A 20,538-nucleotide genomic window follows, 5' to 3' on the forward strand; every position below is an offset into this window, starting at 1 on the left:
TCAGTAAACACCGTGGCGGACCTTGAAAGAAGCTAGAGATACAGTTTTTGTAATATGTGGGCACACCAACAACATTAAACTTTTTAGTAATGTTGTGCAGTAGTTTTGATAGAAATCAAATTTTCTATGGTGAATAGGCTCCTCTGGTCTAGAAACACTGATTTATTTGCAGTGTAACTGGCTGAAAACTTTGCATTTACTATTGTTTGACCTTTGGCTCTGTATATTGTTTGTTATATGGCACTAGGAATGCACCGAATATTCGTTAACCGAATATATTCGGCCCAATACTGCAAAAAAACACACATTCGGTAATCGGTGGAATAAGTGAAAAGCAAGGCCGAATAACAGCGGCGTGTTTTGATAACGTAATCAAACAGCGTGCGGTGACGGACAGAGTAAAATGTCGGCAGTGTAGCAATATTTTACTCCATCACCACGACTAAAAATAGTTTTGTGCGAGCGAAATAAATCATTCAGCACGCTGTGCTAGTACAGATTTCAACCAGCAGCAGAAACGAAAGGCGAATCCCGCCGGTTGTGGGTTGAACAGGGGTCACAAACAAACAGGAATGTATTCCTGTCAAATACGGCGGCCATAGTGCTTCACGGCACAAGATTAGGCTTACCGGTGACGGAGAGGTCCGGCTCCAATAATGTCCTCTTCTTGGCGTCATGACTGCCCAAAAGTACCTGGACAGCCGAGCCATGGCGGCACACAGGTATGTGACGTGTCAGAGGGGAAACGAGCCGTTCACATTTCTCTCTTTGTGGCAGGTAACGGCCCACAAACCTCACTGCACTTCAGGGACTGTTCTTTACTTATGAAGGGACTGTTCTTTACTTGTCAGGGGAGGAGGGTGGCTGCTTGATTTTTATTTTATTTATTTATTTTATTTTGATCCCTCCTATGTTAATCACTTATTGATGCTGTTTTTGAAGTATGAATAAGTCAATAAGTAATTTATTCCATTGAAATATCATTGATGTATTATAGAAAAGTGATTTATCTTTTTATAAATGGCAAAAGGCACATCTGCCTCATTTTCGCTGCGGTGATACTACTCAGAACCATGATACTTTCACTGGTATCGTACCGTGGGTCCCAATTTTGGTACCGTGACAACACGAATCTGTAGGGGGTTCATCTGGGGGTTTTATTCGGCTTTGGCCACAAATTTTCATTTTGGTGCATCCCTATATGGCACACGATCCAAAAAGTTTGACTTAGAGAGTGCATGTTTCAGTTTGATTTTAGTAAATGCCGGGGGGAGGCAGGGTACAATACATATGCACAGTGCAAACACAGTGCATATAAACAGCACATTGTACTGTATACTGTATATTCCACAATTATTTAAATTTACCCTTCAAGTGTAGCAATTATAAGAGCAACTGCTTTGTGTGATAAAGATTATGACACTGAAATAACTGTTTTCTTTTATAAACAATGGTTGTTGTTACAGTTGTTTTTATGATTTATTATTTAAGGTTGAGTCAGGACTCAGCAAATGCATGAAAACTAAGAGGAAAAAAAACAGAAAAATACACTGCTCTGGCTCATCCTCAACTTATGTTCATGGCCACCTGATTAAGAATGTGGGACAAAATGTTGTTTAAGCACAGTAAGTGATTCATGGTGCTTATTTAATGTGTTGGACCTCACACTTATCACTGGCGCCCTGCTGCTGCTACGCTTAAAGCACAAACAACCGTTCAACACAACAACTTGCATTACCCCTTCTGCACCCACAAGCAAACACCGTAATCGTGCTGAACCATGTCTGTCAGAACATTTTTGCATAACCTTGGTGTGCACTGCACTCTTAATCAATCCTTAAGTGGACCGCGCTGCACAAACCTAACTCAATATTCAATTAATACGAAACTAATCGACACAGATATTTGGTTGCGGCCCGTATTCTGGGTTATGGCAGCACTGAACTGACCTGATCTTTAGCAGCACCATGGCAACTGTTATTATAATGGTGAATAAGTGTCAGAATAATGAGAAGGGATTGAGCTCCGGGGGCTGTGCCTGGGGGCTCAGTTCAAACTGATGCAAACTCTCTGAAACTCTTTCATTGCCTTCACGGGAATGAATGTAAGATGCGGTAGGGAAAAGTGGAATAATTTTTAAGGCTTGCTTTCTGGTAATCAAACACAGAGGTGCTACACTAGACTGAGATCCACAGGCAAAATACACCCTTTTTTCCCAGGGAGATTTAACTTTGGTGACATACCCACTGGCTTAACCAGATCGTGGAGATATATCTAGACAAGTTTGAATTTTAAAATCAACACTGGCACTTCAGTTGACAGACTGTTGCCCCTTTTAGGATTTACAAGGAAGTCAAAAATCACGCTGACACCAGATGTCAGAATCTGATGGTGGGTCCAACACTGAGCACTCCAAAGCACAGACAGCAAAATGATGAAAAGGGGCTCTATCAGAGAAGTGCACTTATCCAGAATCCTAACAGGAAGTTGACTGCACAATGCCACAGGACAGAGATGAGGTCATTATGAAAAGGGTCTTTAAAAAAAAAAAAAAAATGGGCCGCCTCCACTTATATCTGTCACCTGCTGCCAGATGGTGATATGTGCAGCCGTTTTTCCGAAGACTCCTCAGACAACACAAGACTCAGCATCGGCGCACAAGCGGAAGGCAGAGGGAGCTGTTTAGGAGGCTGAAATAAAAACTAATCTCAAATTCAATACTAGCTGACAGCAAATGAATTCCTCCAGCTTACCTCAGCATGAATAAACAGGCACATGGGGAGTCGGCTGTGGGGGAGGTATCGGTCGTTTGTGAGGTCCCAAATCCATTCGTTTCAGCTCAGGGTTTTATGCATCAAATAAAAAAAGCCAATCTTGCTTTTTAAAGCATCTTTCCCCTCTGTCCAGGCCGATAAGGTACACCTTTAAGGTCTCTCATTCAGGGGCAGCAAATGTTACTCCAGAGCAGGAGGAAGGTTTGGGTTGTTTTCAGCAAAGTATAGATTCGATCACATCTTTCAAAACATATGATATTTGTTGAACTTGTTTTTCAGGGTCTTTGAAAATCAGAAAAACTGAACCGTGGGTAATAGAATCATTAATAATTTAACATTTCACCAACAAAATAATGAAGAAGGAAAAACAGTAAATAGAGGACACACTTGTGATTCCAGTAGTCAAGAAGCAGTGAGAAGATATATTAGAAACACATAAAAAGAAACAGCCCAAGAGTCAAACTAATACAAAATGTTCCAGGCCATACTTTACAGCTATGATTATCAGCGAGGGTGTACTGCACTGTACTGCAGACTCTCGTTAATTAAGTTAATTACATTTTCAGCGACACAGTCTGTAAGGAGAGGAATGTGGCCAACGCATTCCCAACCAATATCCAACCATGTCACACCACCATTCTCAGGCTAATCAAAACGAGTGCATCTGAAATTCAATAACACCTCTTGTATCCAGGGTATCCGATGCCACGTTCACTGGGGAAACACAGAATTGATTAGGGCTGACTCCATATGTGGGAACGGCAAATTAAAGCTATTTCTTGTTATTGTTCTCTCTGTTGAATGTCTACATAAACCTGGGAACGTATTGCTTCTGAGGACGCCATTTGTCATCTAATTGTTGTAATATTGTGACCGTTTCCTCCTCAAGATTGGTTAGAAGGTTATTTGTCACTTACCAACTGCTATGGCCTGCACTAATGGAAACATTCATCATGGTTTAAAACTGACTGTACCATAATGTTTCCCAACCGCAGGAACTTACAACTAGCCTGATTTCACCAGGGGTTTTCATTTTTGTGACGATGCAGTGCGGATTCCTGCACTTTGTAAATATCTCTTACAGTAACATAAATCTCATCAGTACAATCGGAAATATTACATTTATTTTGCTAACCAGCACAACACAGTTTAGACTCTGTAATGAAGCTACTGTATGTGTGAGCGCTTAGTGTAATGCTGAATTTGAATGTTTAGAGGTTCACTGTGTAGGATTTAGGGGGATATATTGGCAGAAATGGAATACAATATAACAAGTATGCCTTCTTCAATCAAGTCCTCCGTGTTGCACCGCCATGTTTCTACAGCAGTCGTTTTATTACCTGTTCAAATCACCAGGTTGGTGATTTTTTAGGTTTGTTTAGGAAAGGAGGAGGCCTCTGCAGGTAATTTGGCTCCAAGTAAAAACCTCCAGATCGTCTTGATCTTAAGTTATAAGAGGAAAAAGGAAAGGTGAGCACACATTAGCAGGTGCTGGGCTAGCGGCTCATCTTTTACACACCATCGGAAAAACGCAGATTTTTAGCACGAAACTGCTTTATTCAGTGTTTTTACTGGTTTAAATCACCTTGTCCCTTTGTCTAGGAAAGGAAGAGACTTCTATGAGGATTTGGCTCCAAATAAAAACCTCCTGAACTTCTGTATCTTAAGTTATCAGAAAAAAAAGGTGAGCAAACATTAGCAGGTGCTGGGCTAATGGCCAATCTGTGACGCGCTGAACAGCATCGGAGAGACACATATTTGTAGCATGAAACTGCTTTATTCAGTGTCTTTACTGGTTTAAATCACCTGGTCCGTTTGTCTAGGAAAGGAGGAGACCTCTGCAGATAATGCGGCTCCCTGTAAAAACCTCCTGAACTTCTGTATCTTAAGTTCTCAGAGAAAAATGGTGAGCACGCATTGGCAGGTGCTGGGCTAGCGGCCCATCTGTGATTCACCAAACAGCATCGGAGCAACACAGATTTGTAGCACGAAACTGCTTTATTCAGTGTTTTTACTGGTTTAAATCACCTGGTCCCTTTCTTTAGGAAAGGAGGAGACCTCTGTGAGAATTCGGCTCCAAATTAAAACCTCCTGAACTTCTGTATCTTAAGTTATCAGAGAAAAAAGGTGAGCATGCATTGGCAGGCGCTGGGCTAGCTGGCTAGCCTATCTGTGATTCACCAAAGAGCATCGGAGAAACACAGATTTGGGGCACTCTTTCTGGTTTAAATCACCTGGTGTTTGTTTCGGAGAGGAACAGACCTTGTGGATAATTCAGTCCCCAGTAAAAACCTCCTGAACAATTAACACTAAAGGAATCCTTTAGAATTCTTTCTCCACACTTAGCACAAGGGATACGTTTCAGCTGGTTGCAATCTGCAGTCACTGCTAGATGCCACTTAATCATTTGAATCCTACACACTGTTCCTTTAATTCTTTCTGATGGATGCAGTATAATTACTGTCATCACGCTGTCGTCACCTGTTCGAAGTAATATCAAGTAATCTTTACAGAATAGTAACTGCAGCATCAGTAGATGCTGAAATATGCCTGTAAAAGCAGCTCACAGCAGTGCTGCAGGCTACAGCATGTATCCGACACAAATTTATATCGCTGTTTAATTGATAGTGATGTATTTACAAGAAATAACACACAGTACGGATTCATTATTATGGCTCCATAATTAACGCTACACTGTGTACGCAAACACAGTTAAATTGGACGAGTTTTCATTTCTAGATGAAGTGAAAAATACAGCCAGCCATGGGAGGAAAGACTCACAGGGGAATATTCCACATCTTCACATATACAGAACTTCAAAGATGCAATAAAATCCTTGCTTAAGGATTCCTAAAAGGCTTTGCCATGTTCTGATGAATCAATGAGGTAAGTCAATATTTGAAACTCCAGTCGTCTCTGGGATGCACACAGGGGGGATACAGAGCAAAGTAAAAGTAGTTCTAGGAGATTATACTGCTGGCCAGGAGCAGCCCTTCATTTTCACTACGCATCACTAAGACGTGAACCTGCTTTAAATGAACAGTGGGGGGATCTAAGTCTAGTCTTGTGAGTATTTATTTTGGGTGACTGCTAACTGTGTCATATTAAAGGATAGGTAAGTGTTTATTTATATTTCTATATTTACATGCTCATATGTGCATTTACACAGTTTTGGAATAATTCCTCCTGCCAAATGCACAGTCCTTTTTCTGTGCAACAGTGCATCCCACCATTTAACCAAAGCTAATATGAGAGATCAGCAGTTGCAGTCACACAAATCATGAAGCTATCTTCCAAAATTATATGTTTTTAGTGCAAAATTTACTATTTTTATTTTTTCCCATATCACAATTACAGTGACTGAAATGATCACAGTCATCAGTATTATCACAGTTTTGTTAAAACGATACACAGTGAAATCATTTCAAATTTTATTTTGACAACCACAAATACAACTTTTGTTTGGTATGCATCTTTAATTTCTCCTAGCTATTTGGGATCAGTAGGACCACATAACTACAAAAAAAAACGAAACATTGTCAATGATAATTAAATCCCAATGTCCTCAAATGAGACAATAAGTATATCTCAATGTCCTCAAAAGGGACAACAATAAAGTCCCAATGTCTTCAAACGAGTACTTTCTAATTAACAGCGTCTTACTGCTGCTAAAATTGGTCAAATCTATTGCCCTATCAAACCACAAACATTATTAATCATAAAGAAACAAGTTGCAACCATAAAATGTGATCAGGTTTTGGACCTTGTCCACTTTTGTGTCAGGGTCAGCTGCAGACTAGTCTGAGTGGGCGGAAGTTCGCTGCAGAGATCAGCCTCTCATTGGGCGGAACGAGCCACCCTCTGAAGTCCCGCCCCACCACCTCCGGTTGTGTAGCAGTTTTCAACCGTTTTCAACACGTCCTTTACTAACTTTTGCGGTGTTTGATCTTGCGGGGATGTAGCCATTTTTCTGCCATGGTTCGCGTCCTGTAGGCGATATTTTTGTGGGTGTTACACCAAAACCTGTTTCCCCCCGGCAATATTTTTGCAAGCGCACCGTTGCTGTGGCACCGCCCAGAACGATTGTGATTGGTTGAACGAAATACAAGCAGCCGGGGCGTTTTTTTTCTCCAATCTTAAAGTGAGAGTCGGCCCAGCCAGACCTTTCTTTTCTTGAGAAAGGTCTGGTGAGCGAGACTAGCTGCAGACTGACATGGCAGAGATGACTGACTGACATGACTGCCATTTTGTTTTTACATGGATTAGTGTATTGTGCTCTTACTACCACTAGATGGCACAGGAAAGTGTCCATGAACGAGGACAACAGGTCTACGTTAAGCAGAATTAAGTACAAGGTCAAGTAAACCTAAAATATGATGTCCTCTTATGAGGACACAGGGTCTCAGAACGACATGTAATCATTGGAAAACCATATCAAATGCAATAAAAGTGATTTGTTTTGCATTCCATCAGGACACAATGTTTTGGAAATGTTGCCCTGTTCGTTATATATAAACCAAAATAAGCACTCTTACAAAAGACAAAATATGACCACACTTCAGATTTAGTCTTAGAAGGCTGGATGCTGATGCTTAACAGTATTTAAGTACAGTAATTAAACACAGTTTTAACGAGAAATAACATTTTAAAACGGTAACACTAACTGTGAGGAATTTTGCTGTGGTTTATCACAAACTGGTAACCATCTCATCCCTATTTGTAACTGTGCCTCCCTACGGCTCAGCAAAGACACTGTTTGAAGAAACAATAACTAAAAAAAAAAAAAAAAAAAAGTGAATTTCACACTAAAATGAACAAAACTTGAAGATACCCACATGATCTGACCGACTCAGACTGCTGAGGGCTTATTTTAGCTTCAAAACTTGAAAATCCATTTTTACACGGAACAAAGCCTGAGGATTTTGTCCCTCATGTATTACATCACTTTAGGAACGGATGCCCTCACAGCCAGTACGGGCTGGTCAGGAGAAACAATTACAGCGATCAGTAACGTTTGTAAGGTTGTAGGCATTTCGGTGTTGAATTAACATAGACTTATAAAATGTGGAGTTACCCTTTAATGCTTACAGTTTTCCAGTACGACAAACTCATCATCCAGTGACTGCTGTGTCAAGCCACTTTTGTTAGACACAATAAAAACTCTTTACAGCTTTGTTGAATACTCGCTTGATTGGCCAACAAACACAGTCTGAGTTATTTCTGTAGCCAGACATCTAATCATATCACTCCACTTTCAACAAGTCCAAGAGATTTTGTTGATTCTTTCATTAAATTAAACACCTAGACCCTGTGCCAAAAATGCATTACGTCTCCAAAACTGTTGACACCCACTCAACTAACCATGGAAGATTTTTCCCATATTAATTCTGAATTGTTCTGAAAGCACAACACATTTGATTACTGGTTAGAGCCTTAGCGGCAATCTTCCTGGATTTGTTTACATTTCTGTTTCCAGTGCTCCTAAATTGTAGCCCTTCAATGCCAACTACAGATGTTTCTCTGATTTGCACTCCTGCCAATTATTTTTCGGCAGATGCTTGTAAATTCATCGATCTTCTCGTAAAATGTTTTGAAATCAATATTTTGCATCAAATGATGTATGTTTTTGGCAGGTTGTGTAGTGAGACGGAATATGTCCAGCAAGCTTTTTCTTAATAACCAGATCACTGCACGCTGTCTCTTTAATATATTTTAATATACATCGCAGTGAGAACAGAAATTCCATCTCCTCTCTGTAGGTCTTACAGATAATGAGTGACTTTATAAGAATAAATGGAGCTCTCTTGGTTACACACCTTTGTGAGCATGCTCTACCAGCCAGGTTATGACTATGTGACAAAACCACTTCTGTCAGATGGAGACTGTTGATCCAGTGCTGGAAGTGGCTTGCTGTGTGAAGGTTAGCTGTGTCTGTGTGGGGCTAACCGCATCCAGCCGTACCTTAACGCCTCCTCTTTGCTCCCTCGCTCTCTCTCTCTCATACTCACATATTCACACAAACACTATGTGTGTTTGTCAGTACACGCCCCTGCCTCGGGCAGTTCAGACCCTATGGGAGGAACGGGGGGAGAGCTGGTTAACTCCCGATGAACTCACTATGGGAATGACTTCCCCTTGGCCCCAGTGCTCTCCCACACAGCCGATGCCTACTGTTTAAAAAAAAACACTTCCAAGTCTGGATAAATAAACTACCTAGGAGTACCTATCTAACACCCTCACACTGTGCCTTCCTCTACCCAGTACTGCGCGTCTGCATACTAAAATGCTTATCAAGTCTTCCTCAGAACACAGAGGCTTTGGAGGTCTATCGTTATATTGCGCCATACTTGTCTTGCAAGCAGAGCATATGTAATGTAACCCCTTGCTGAATATTAATGCTAGGTTACTCTGTGTTACCAACTGTGAGTGTGAGCCTCAAGAGTGAGGCAAGGGCTGTGCAACACAATGCTTTTCAGAAACGATTTGCCCTCTGCTCCTTTGTTAAGCACTAATTTGCTTTGAATAAATAACCCTGAATGTGGTTTCTCCACCTCGTGATTGCAGGAGTGCATTTTGTGGCGGGGATCTATGGCGCAGCACAGAATGCAGACTTCAGTTGTATCCTTAAAGCTGTATGTCTGAGATCAGAACTCTGTCAGGTTTGTGGCAGGATTTCCACTGATTTTGAAGACAGCCACTCGTCTGTATATTCAACACAATGCTTAAGTAGGACATAATATGTGATCCAGACTTGTGGTGTAGATCCTAATCCCACAGTGAGTCACAGTTCCCTGCGGAAAGCCTCATTAAACATCCACTGATGTGTATTGGATTTAGTGATAAGTGGTGCTAATTGCCATGTAGGCAAATTTAGGTGCCGGCGTGCTGTTGTGCTTTTGAAAAGAGACACGCATGCACAAAAAAAATACACACAGTGACAGTTACAAGCACACACACACACGCACGCACGCACGCTAATTATTTTAGGTCCCAGCTGTGAGGAGGGGCTGCTGATTTGGAGCAAGGCAACATGAAAGATTACTCATTCCTCAAGATACCGTGCTCATGCGACAAAGCCCTTATTCATCTTGTTCTCAGCTTCAGACTCTGACGTTCTGAAGAGAACTAGCATTTGACCCTGAACATTTTGTAAGGGAGGAAAATTAGGTCTCTCATTAAAAGCAAGATCAATGGCGAGATTTCTGCACTACTGCCAGTGCAATCTCAATTAGGGTAACAATTGAGGGGCCTTTTAAAATGAATGACTACACATTCAACCGCGAGATAGGGGCTGTCTCTCACAGATAGCAACCTGGCTTATTCTTCTTCCAACAGGATTCACTGTGGGGGAAAAAAGAGATAGCTGCTATGCACAACTGAATGAATGTTGATTTGCTGCCTTGAGCTGAAAACAAGGTGAACCTTTCCTACCATTTGTAAAAAAAAAAAAAAAAAAAAAATTGGAGGGAAGCTTTGGGCGCACCTTGCCATAAAATCTTTTACTTTTTCCATTTTGCTTTTAAGTGCCATCTGTTCTGTATGCCAAGGCGCCATCACACACACACACACACAAAAAAAATCTATAAATAACAATTCATAAGCCCTATGCTAACAACATAAAAAAGTGCATGTTTGGGAGGCTTACCTGCCAGACACTCCACCAATGACAGCAGCAGTATAAGTTTCCATAGCAACTCCATTTTAATGGTCTCAGGTCAATACAAGCTCACATCAAATCACAGGTGTGTAGAATCCTGGCTTTGTCCTTTCCAACACTTTCACCGTTCTTCTGTCAAATGAAAGCAAAAGGAGGGGGAAGCCATTAGACACCATATAATAGTAGTGGACAGCAATTGTTTCTGTTTACTATGCAAGGACTTTTTATAATATAAAATACAAGAGGATGGTAAAAAAAATCTTTTCTAATAACATTAAATCTTTGCAAACACTTCTCAGGTCAAGGTGACAGTTAATAGCGGCTCTGTTTTGAATTGCAGACGCCGTGATTGTCTGGGGGGTATAATGTGCGCTTATATCTGCGAGAACGATCGAGAAGTCGCTCTGTCTTCTGCAAACAGAAAATAATTTGTCCAAGCGAAGCACTTACAAAACACTCGTGCTGTAGAGTTTGCTTAAGTGTGCTTAACATTGCATAATAGGGATCATGTCTGCAAGAGGAACATAAAGGGATTGCTTGTACTCAAACCTGCTGAGACAAAACAAAAAAAGCAAGCTGGTTGTCAGACACTTTCCCTCGCATGTAATAAAGCACTGTCCTGGCTCCTCGGATTCGTCTGAGCTAGAGGGATTATGTATTTCTGACATAAAGAGATGACTGCACGCAGGGCAAAACCATTTTCCGTCCCCCGGGAGACTCACACAATTGATTTTCTCAAGGACTAAACCGTAATTTATCCCCAGCTAAGACTCAAATGAAGTCCCCAAAAAAAAGTTGTTAACTGATAATGAGACGTATTCCTCCTGTCACTGATAAAACAGTGATGTGTTTATTTGTCTAAATACTCTAACGCCCCCCGACATGTTGATGGCTGTGATCCCTTCTGATAAAGCGGCAGATAAATGTTTGCATATGATGAGCTGGTTATGGAGTGAGAAAAGATGAAGAGAGGAAATTAGCCATTGTCTTTGCTCAAACTGACTCTCCCTGGTACATTTAACTGACTGATGGCGCAGTTTCCTCTGACTGCACACCACCGGCATGCTGAAATTAATGAGAGGAAAAAAAATTAATAACAACATACAGTATAGTCTATCAAAAGGCGAGTGCCAAAAAACGGAGAGACAACTGAAAGATTACACTTTCATAGTTTCCCAGTTATCTGCGTGCCTCTTATCTTTGCACCACTGAAAGGCATGACTGAGCATACTGATGCTTATGTGAATATATCAAGTGCGTCCCTGACACGTTCGCCTACACTTCTCTTCCTTCTGCGTGTACTAAACCATTAAAAGGCAACACTTTTCCCCTATAAATCTCATTATGGAGATTGGGTTTAGAGTGTCATCTTAGTTCCAACTTATCTTGCAGTTATTAGGATGCAAATGTCATGAGTAAATGTTGGCTTTTAATAATAAAACAGAGAGACTTCAAATCCCTTCTTGTGCTCCTGGATATTTTTGGAGTGCTCCTCCTTTGAGGGAATAATTGTGAAAGATGTGCTGAATAAATTACTCCACACAATGTCTTTAAACGAAAAAAGAGGAGCCTAGAAATTCAGCAAAACTTTTTTTATTCCGGCTCCACATATGGACCATGTTATTTAAATGTTTTGTTAACGTCTAACATTCCTATCAAAACTAAATTAGACACATTTTCAAGTTTTAATTTGACTAACAAAGTAAACACGGGCCACTGATTGAGCTGTTGCTGCAATGTGACACTTTTCAGAAACTGCTCAAGCTATCGTTTTGTCAGTCATGTAAATGTTTGACACTCTCGTCATCTAAAATGAATTGAGTCCGCTTTGACAGCGCCACAAGTGTACATGGCCAGACCACGTGAACCATTGAGACACCCCAATCATGAAAGCAGGTATCTGATGGCCTCTAACAGCAATCTCTTGATCTTTATTACTCAGGGGCAGAGGGGGGCAAGAGACAGCCTTTTGATCCAAAGAAGCTCAGCACTGACATGATGGCTGAGGGAGTCAGGGAGTGTCCGCGGCAGTATTTGACTTCCTCTTCAGCACAAATTAATTACCCTTGTGACCTTAAGTGGTAGTGACAAGGCCAATGACTTACTTTCATCCCAAATTGATTCTCTCATTTGTTTGCTGTATGAGATGAAAGTTAATGATAGGGAAGGCTTTCAAACTTCGCCTTTCAAGTTACGCCCCTCTTTCATGTCACTGGAAAAAGCCAGTAGTTGAAAAATGGAATATGATCAAGGCTGGAATGACAGTCCTGGCCTAAACATTTCCTGACCCAATTTGTACAACTCAACTGCATTTAAATGTGACACACCGGCGATGAATTCAGCTTCTCGTTTCGCAACTGGAGAGTAACATACAAAACCTCACTGCAATATATGACACGCATTTATAAATTGTCTTCCTTTCAACACAGCTCACCTTGTGATGGGCGTGCTGCATACACCGTTATTCCTGTCAAGTAGGGCTGGGTCTCATTAGAAGAATTACAATACTGATCCATTACCAGTACCCTTAAAGTCATATCGATACAAATAGAGTACCTAATTTTTTGCCTTCCTGAACACAGTGCAGTTGTCAATCAGGAAGTTTTCTCAATGTTTGATGAGGTGCTTTATCATGTTACTCATCTTCCCAGTTTTTACTGCATTTATTTTTATCAGACGCCACAGGCCAGTAGTATGCAGTGCTGTGCTTGTTACTGAGAAATAGTAACTAGTTACCGTTACTAGTTACTTCATTAAAAAGTACCTCAGTTAGTTAAACCAAAAAGTAATGCATTACTGAGAAAAGTAACTTTTTAGTTGGCCCGTAGCTACATCGCCTAAGCGACAGCGGATGGAGTTTAGCCAAGAGACTGTAAGACTACAACTTGACAAAACGGTATAGGAAACATGCAACTGTCTTCTACAGTGGAGGGCTAAAATGTTGGCCAAAAATAACGGAGTAACGCACCGTTTGGTAACGGCAACTAAGTTACTGAATATAAAAACTAACGGCATTACTGTAACACGTTACTAATAACGTTATGACACATTTTACATTAATCACAAGTTGCAGCTCCTGCAGTTTGGATACTGCACTTTGCCATACTGTGATTTCAATAACATTTCCATTAACTGTGCAGCCCTAATATAAATGATCCTGCCCAATTCAAAAGCTCAGACATAGATTTACTAAAAGTGTTCCAAACTGCCGGTGATTGATGTTTGAAGATCAAAACATTTTAATTGGAAGCAAGTCGTGATGATGAGAAGAGACCTGCAAAATGTCAGGTGCAGCTGCAGAGATGTCGTCTCTGACTTCATGATCCGTGGGTAAAATTTCCCTTAACAGTTGTGTAAAACGCCCAAATGTCACGTCCAACTTCATAATATCCCACATACCAGATGATGTCTGGTCTTATATGAAGACCTTGGTGTTAGCGCACATTTTTCTTTGAAGCTTAATCAACAATTTAGTTATTATCATGTAACCAAAATGCCAAGCGATCACTCATTCAGGCTGGGTAAATGTGAGGATTTGCTGCTTCGCTCAGCTTCATTTTATCGTAAATTGAACATTTTTAGGTTTTAGACTGTTGATCAGACAAAAAAGCAATAGGTTACCCAAACTTTAGGAAATTGTGATGTGTATTTCATCACTATTTTTTGATATCTTATACTCAACAATTTATTGATGATCAGTTCCTTGTAGCATGCACTGTACACCCGAAAGGCCAGTCAGAGTTCATTCCCCAGTCTAATAAGACTTTATTTAATTACAGAGAATCAATGCGATGTATTGGAAAAGCAGAAAGCTTGAATATAAAACTGAACGCTATTTGACTTTTGAGGAAATTCAGCTGCTTTGAGAGAAACCTCAGATCTGCGGAGACAAAGCGCTCCTCCAAATTTCAGTGTTGTCAAAGTGACACCTCTTTTCCTCTTCTTCTCTGACAGCACCAGCTGGAGTTGATAAACCACAGATTGTAGTTCAGTCAGCCATAGACGCTGACAGTGATGTCAGTTGATTCGACCCTCTCCACTACACCCGATCTCTCTGCTGCCATCAATTTTTCAGGGCTCAAAAATGTATTAATAGAGGGGTACTCCATGTCCCTTTGGCTGAAGAGTCCAGATGAAGATAAAAACTCACGCTAAAATGCATGAGCACCCCACACACACTTGCGCACGCCCACACCCCCCAAAGCTCTGAATCATGAATGAGACCAGACTCTCACACTCTGCAGGAACGAGACAAGACCAGGAGAAATGGCATACAATGCTGCATCTTTAATCACCTGAGCTGTGACTTCACTTAATCTGCAGACACCAGCTCGATCAGTGTTTTCCTGCATGTGAGGCTCATCTCACGGCTCTGAGTGCCTCCAGTCATTTAAAATTCATTTTCTGCTGGTGCTCCAGTTGAGACTCGTAGTAGTAGGGAACGTGAAATTCCTCCCTAATCCTGCACACTTTGATTCGCCGCACACATGAATCAAAGATTTACCGAGCAGCTCTGTGGAAGAGTGGCGCTGATAATGATATCAAGCCCTAATCAGATAACAGTATTTTACAGTTTGTTTTTTTCTTACTCTAAATATTCAATTATTGTATAAGACAGCAATGAAGATGTGTGTGTGACAATGGGACATATTTATATAGTGACCAATATAGCTATACTGCTTTTCTTTGAAGGTTTGCAAATGTTTTTCTTTCTTGTCATCAAACTGGAACGTAGTCCTTGCTATGTGTAGGTGTCATATCTGTTGTACCAACAAAACGTGTGTGATTTTAAAGTCTCCATGACATGGCAAATACATTTCCCAGTGTTAATCCTGTGTCCCTGTGTTAACTCATCATTTATCTCTTGTTGTATGCCAAATATAAGTAAAAAAAAAAAAACCAGTATCAGAGTATTTTTACATCAAAATCCATGTATATTCTCTTCTGTAAACCCGGACAAACGCTTTCAAATGTTTGATGACTCATCCTGCACTCAGGGGCGTTTACAAAAGTTCATCCAATCAAATCAGACTTTCGCTGACTAGCTAGCCACATCATTCATATAACACTGCACTGCACAGTTTGTGCATGGCAGTAGCTAATATGGAGAGAGATGTGTGTTTGGATATCAGTGGGCACAACCTTTGCTGTCATTTCCAAACAGTGAGGTGGAAGTCTAACTCATTCATCTCTCCCTCATCCTCCCCGTGATCTAACGGAGAGGGAGGTGTGTGTGTGTGTGGAGTCAGCAGTGAACTCAGCCCTCCCACTCTCAAGCGGTCCAATCAAATACAAAGGATTTGAAATTCAAATATTACTTCTCACTGGGAAATACGTCACAGCACAGAAGCTAAGGGCGCTCTAACCTCGTTTTCACAGGGACTTTAACAAGAAAAATAACGACAGTGCTTCCAAAGGTATTTTGAACGTGCTTCCCTCTGCTTGTACTGGCTGTAAACACTGAACTCAGCGGTGCTTTCAAAGCTGCGCAGACATGAAAAAAGCCACAAAACAAACCTAAACTTTCCCTGTGCCAATCCTGCTCTTCAAGAATCTATGTGCATATAACCCAACAAGCTCCAAACTTTCTTGAAGCTTCTCTACGTGCCAACCCAATTTTTCATATTCACTCACAAATGGCACTCCACGGGAGTCAAGGAAGCGCCAACATATTCCCTAGCCAAGATTCTACCTCAAATAGTGGCACAAGACAAAGAGACTAATGGTGTTTTGATCTAAGCACACAAGCCGCAGGCATGACATAACACATGCCAGCTTCTTCATTTCTCCAGACCACAACAGGGGCGCTCCACGAAAGCGCTCATCCCATTCTCCCCTGTGACGACTGCAACTAAGAATGCTGAAAGGTTCTTCCTGCATGCACGCATGCTCTCAAGCCCAAGTTTTAATAAAATGAGCACAGGGTATGGTAATAATTCACACAGCGTTATAGAGCCATGCATCACAATTCAGCAGAAAGTTTCTGAACACCCTTAAAGCATAATAGATTAAATGGCTCAACCACAAGCAGTGCACTCATTCTAAACACCCTAATACATGCAATACATGTAAGTGAATTGATAAATCTCTGTGACTTTTTACTTTATTGGAAAGAAACTGGAGTGGCCTAGATTTTAATCACTCTAATTAAGCACCCGCAGCAAACATATTGTGTATTTGCCTCGCAACTAGTGACTGAAAGTGGTTGACAATTCCAGTGCACCTGCCTTTACTGGGGTACTAATTAAGAATCCCATTAGGATTTAAGAGCCTGCCAATTAATAGTTCCTTAAATACACAGATTTAGGTCTTTGGTGAAACACTTTGGTAGCACCCAGCAGTTATCACGGGGAAGCAATTTTAAGCCCACGACAAAGAAAGAGTAAGCTGTTATTACTGTGAGGAATGAAAGATCCTCTTACAGACAAGAAACTTTAAGTGTCTGCGAGCACTGAGGCTTACAAACTGGGAGAAAAGAATCTGGCAGATGGCACTGTATGGAAAACTATACAGCTAACTATACTGTATAGAAAAACATTTAAACTGCGCCTCAATGCAAAAGTACATCGTAGGCACTGTGTTGACACCACACTGCATTTCAATCAAACCACAACTCGTAAATGCTGCTTTCAATTTCAAAAGTAGAAACTCCACTAATAGCAAGTGAAAATGTTTTTCCGTTATTCATTACCTCACTTTCATGTTGTCTGAGCTGTCCCTGGAGACTTCCTGCTGTGATGTCCATCACCACCACCGTCCAAATTTGCGAGATTTCCTGTGTATGCTTTCATTTCTCTCATTTTGTTATTTTATTGTAACATGTAAGATGTCACTGACTGGAAAACAGGAGGAGGAGGTTGGAAGGTGAACTCCATGGTACCCCGCTGAGCTGGTGAGCATGAGAAATGGAGAAAAACAACACATGTAGCAAAACACTGAGGTATTCTGATGCAGGGAAGAGGAACTGCATTCTGATGAGGACAAATCCGAGCTGCCAGTTTTAAGCATTTTATGGCAATAGGTTTTTTCAGCTTTGAGTTGCTGCTGTCCAACTTACAGATTGTATATTATTACTGTAAAGAGTCTCAAAGATACATCGTGTAGAATTTAGTAGCTTCCTTTGAACCATACCTGTACTTTGCTTTGAAATAAAAATAAAGGTTGGCTTAGCTCTGCAGGTAAAATGCTGGGGGGTCGGCTACATTCCTTTATTTTTGAATGAACAGCGGAGACATAAAACAGATTTCTGAAGAAACCATGTGGATCATCCAACCTATGCTTGCCTACTGTTGCGCTAAAATGCTGGAAAAATGATAAACCCTCCTTGTACCTATCAGAATGCACATAATTTTGCCTGCATCAACCTTCGACAGTCTGTGTGCAGTTCCTCCACTTCTCATGCAGACCAGGCTCTGCTCAGTGGGGTACTATGAACTTCATGTCCCCCCCACCCCCTTCCTCCTCCTCTCTCTGAGCCAGTGACATCACCAGAAACGTGTCCAGCCATAAGCACACATCCCCAAGGAGATGTGTAGTAGCAGCTCTACTATCCCAACCGCTTGGATACTAAAAGGTAAGAGGAGTAACTGTGCTCCAAAGTAGTGTTTGTGTAGGGAATTAAACCACAGCTTTTTGGTTGGAACAGTTACGCCCAGGGCACATCCAGCTGGCATTATGTCAACATGAAACAAAAGAAAGTGCTCACAACACTGAGACTTCCCTGTAAACAAAGGGGAGGATGACACAAACATTTAGTAACAGAGGTGTTAATTGTCAAAAGGACCCCATCCTGAGCCACCATCCAATTTACTTAATGACAGAATCATGATGTGCAGGGCAGCTCCCCTCAGACATATGGACACTTGATTTCATGAGGATAGCCATTTCCACCAGAGTCACACGCCAAAGGACTTTAGACAATCTGAGCAGCAATCAGGCTCGGAGCTGGGTGCAATCAAAGAAAGGCTGAGATGATGAGACTGGACTGAGTCCAATCCCCTGTTGATGGCTGACGACAAATGAGTTCTGCTAGGAGGTTATGAATGAGGAAGAATTAATAGGTGCATTTGTGCCCCTCTTACAGAAAAGATGCATGCTATCAATGATGCCCATGGCAATTAGAGGGCACAGGAAATGTTATTATCTCAAAGGGGCTGTGTGGAAATTGTCATCTGGGACCTGGTGTCTCAAATGTGTTAGTTTTCTAATTGACACATGGCTATAAAAGGCATGGATGCGAATGTATGCCTTGACATTACACACTGGACATGTTGTTATTATGTGTGTGCCGCCTACTACTGACTGAGAGAGATACAAAATAAGCAGTCTGAAACCCCCAAAACATGCCGGCATGTTTGCTGGTTTTTCGGTGAATGTCTACTATAATACATTTCCCACTATTTTCCTGTGATTATCTGCGATGCCAGAAGTGGAAGTTTGTGTAGACTGAGCAGCCTGATGATCGCACACACCGAAAATAAGCAATAAAACGTTGGCAATGTTGACATTAGAATTTACGCACAATATAGAGGAAAGCAAATAGTTGTATTTATTTACCTGAGTGTGTCCCCTGTGGTGTTTTCGGCTGTTTATCCCTTCTCGGATATCCATGTTACACCGCGCATCTCCTCACTCCCTGAGCTCCAACAGCTCCCAGCATCGAGTCGACGGCGACAGTGAAGTTGGTCTCTTCAAAGTGCGGATGTTGCTCTCGTAGAAACGGCCCCAAAACTCTCCTCTCGCCTCTTCGGAGAGGCAGGCTACCCTTTCACTCTTCCCCACCCTTAAGTGCCCTCGGTGTGCTCAGAGTCCGAGTAGTTGCTCGCAGCCCGGTCCTCCGCTCTCCACACTCCGGTCCCCGGCACATTCATTTAGGGCACCCCGGCAGTCGTGCTCGCGCCGCCGCCAGGCTCCTCCGAACTAAACCCGCAGCCGTGGCTTCCAGCAAGGAGCTCTGCGGTGTGGAGGTTTCTAAATATGGCTGTGTGAATTCATTTGAGGAGCAGAGAGAGTTTAACGGTGTGGCTGACGGCGGTGTTCAGTGTGGGCGTCCGGCTGGTCCACAGGATGAGGACTGGAGTTGGCTGCGCGCGCGGCGGCACTGGCACATGGGGCATCAGAGGTGGGTATACAGTAGGTGTGTGTGGTTTTTCTTTTTTTTTGTCCACGCTGCAGGTTCACAGCACGCTCTCCACGATGTCCCATCCCCAACATGACACGAAGACTCACGAGCCTTTGAATGTAGGAGAAATATTTGGTTGCTGTTGCTGTTTGTTGGTTTATTTGTTTGTTTTGTGTGGGATCTTTGTTGTTTTTTGTTCTTTTTTTCCCCTTCTGGACAGTCAGGAATTAAAATGTGAAAATGTTAAGATGCTTTTACATAGAGTAGCAATACCAGAGTGTGAACAGAGTAAAATACTCTCTTTAAAAAATGTTGAGTTAAAAGTGTAAATACTGTAAAAAATGTAAAGTTAAAGATGCTATTATGCAGAGAGGACCCTTTAAGTGTGTATCTGTGTATCCTCCTGAGACTCGAACTTTTGTTTGGTATGCATTTTTAATGTCTCCTAGCTATTTGGGATCACTAGGACCGGATAAGTATAAAAAAACTACACATTGTCAACGATAATAAAGTCCCAATGTCCTTCAACAAGCTGAGGATAAAGTCCCAGTGTCCTCAAACGAGTAGGCCTACTTCCTAATTTACAGTGTCTTAGCTTGTTACTGTCACTACAATCGGTCAAATTTGTTGCCATATCAAACTACAAACATTATTAATCATAAATAAACAAGTTTCAACTATTTGATGTGATCAGATTTTGGACCTTGTCCACGTTTGTGTCAGGGTCAGCGGCAAACTGACTGAGCAGTGATGGCCGCCATCTTGTTTTTACATTGATTAGTGTATTGTGCTCTTACTACCACTAGATGGCACAAAAAAAGTGTCCACAAAGGAGGACAACAGGTCTTATTTAAGCAGAATAAAGTATAAGGTGCAGGAAACCAAAAATGTGATGTCCTCATAGGAGGACGCAGGGTCTCAGGAGGATATGGACTGTTATTACTGATGCTGGATTTTAATGCTGTGGTTGGCAAAGCTAGACTTAC

At 41.5% G+C, this 20,538-nt stretch overlaps 1 protein-coding gene across 2 annotated transcripts in view; it reads right to left on the minus strand.

Moving 5' to 3' along the window:
• cntn3a.1 (contactin 3a, tandem duplicate 1) overlaps nt 1–19,511 on the minus strand; it is a 108,298-nt gene extending 88,787 nt beyond the window's left edge. The window contains exons 1-2 of one of the 2 annotated variants that reach the window (XM_049581070.1): nt 18,988–19,511; nt 10,420–10,563 (exon numbers count right to left, since the gene is read on the minus strand). In XM_049581070.1, the coding sequence (XP_049437027.1) occupies nt 10,420–10,474 (55 nt within the window). In that variant the 5' untranslated portion in view covers nt 10,475–10,563; nt 18,988–19,511. Of the gene's footprint in view, nt 1–10,419; nt 10,564–17,127; nt 17,272–18,987 lie in introns of those variants that run through there. The other variant, XM_049581072.1, reaches the window with a different exon arrangement.
• Between the last annotated feature and the right edge of the window lie 1,027 nt (nt 19,512–20,538).

Source organism: Epinephelus fuscoguttatus, linkage group LG7 (assembly GCF_011397635.1).
Source record: "Epinephelus fuscoguttatus linkage group LG7, E.fuscoguttatus.final_Chr_v1".
Taxonomy (NCBI): domain Eukaryota; kingdom Metazoa; phylum Chordata; class Actinopteri; order Perciformes; family Serranidae; genus Epinephelus; species Epinephelus fuscoguttatus.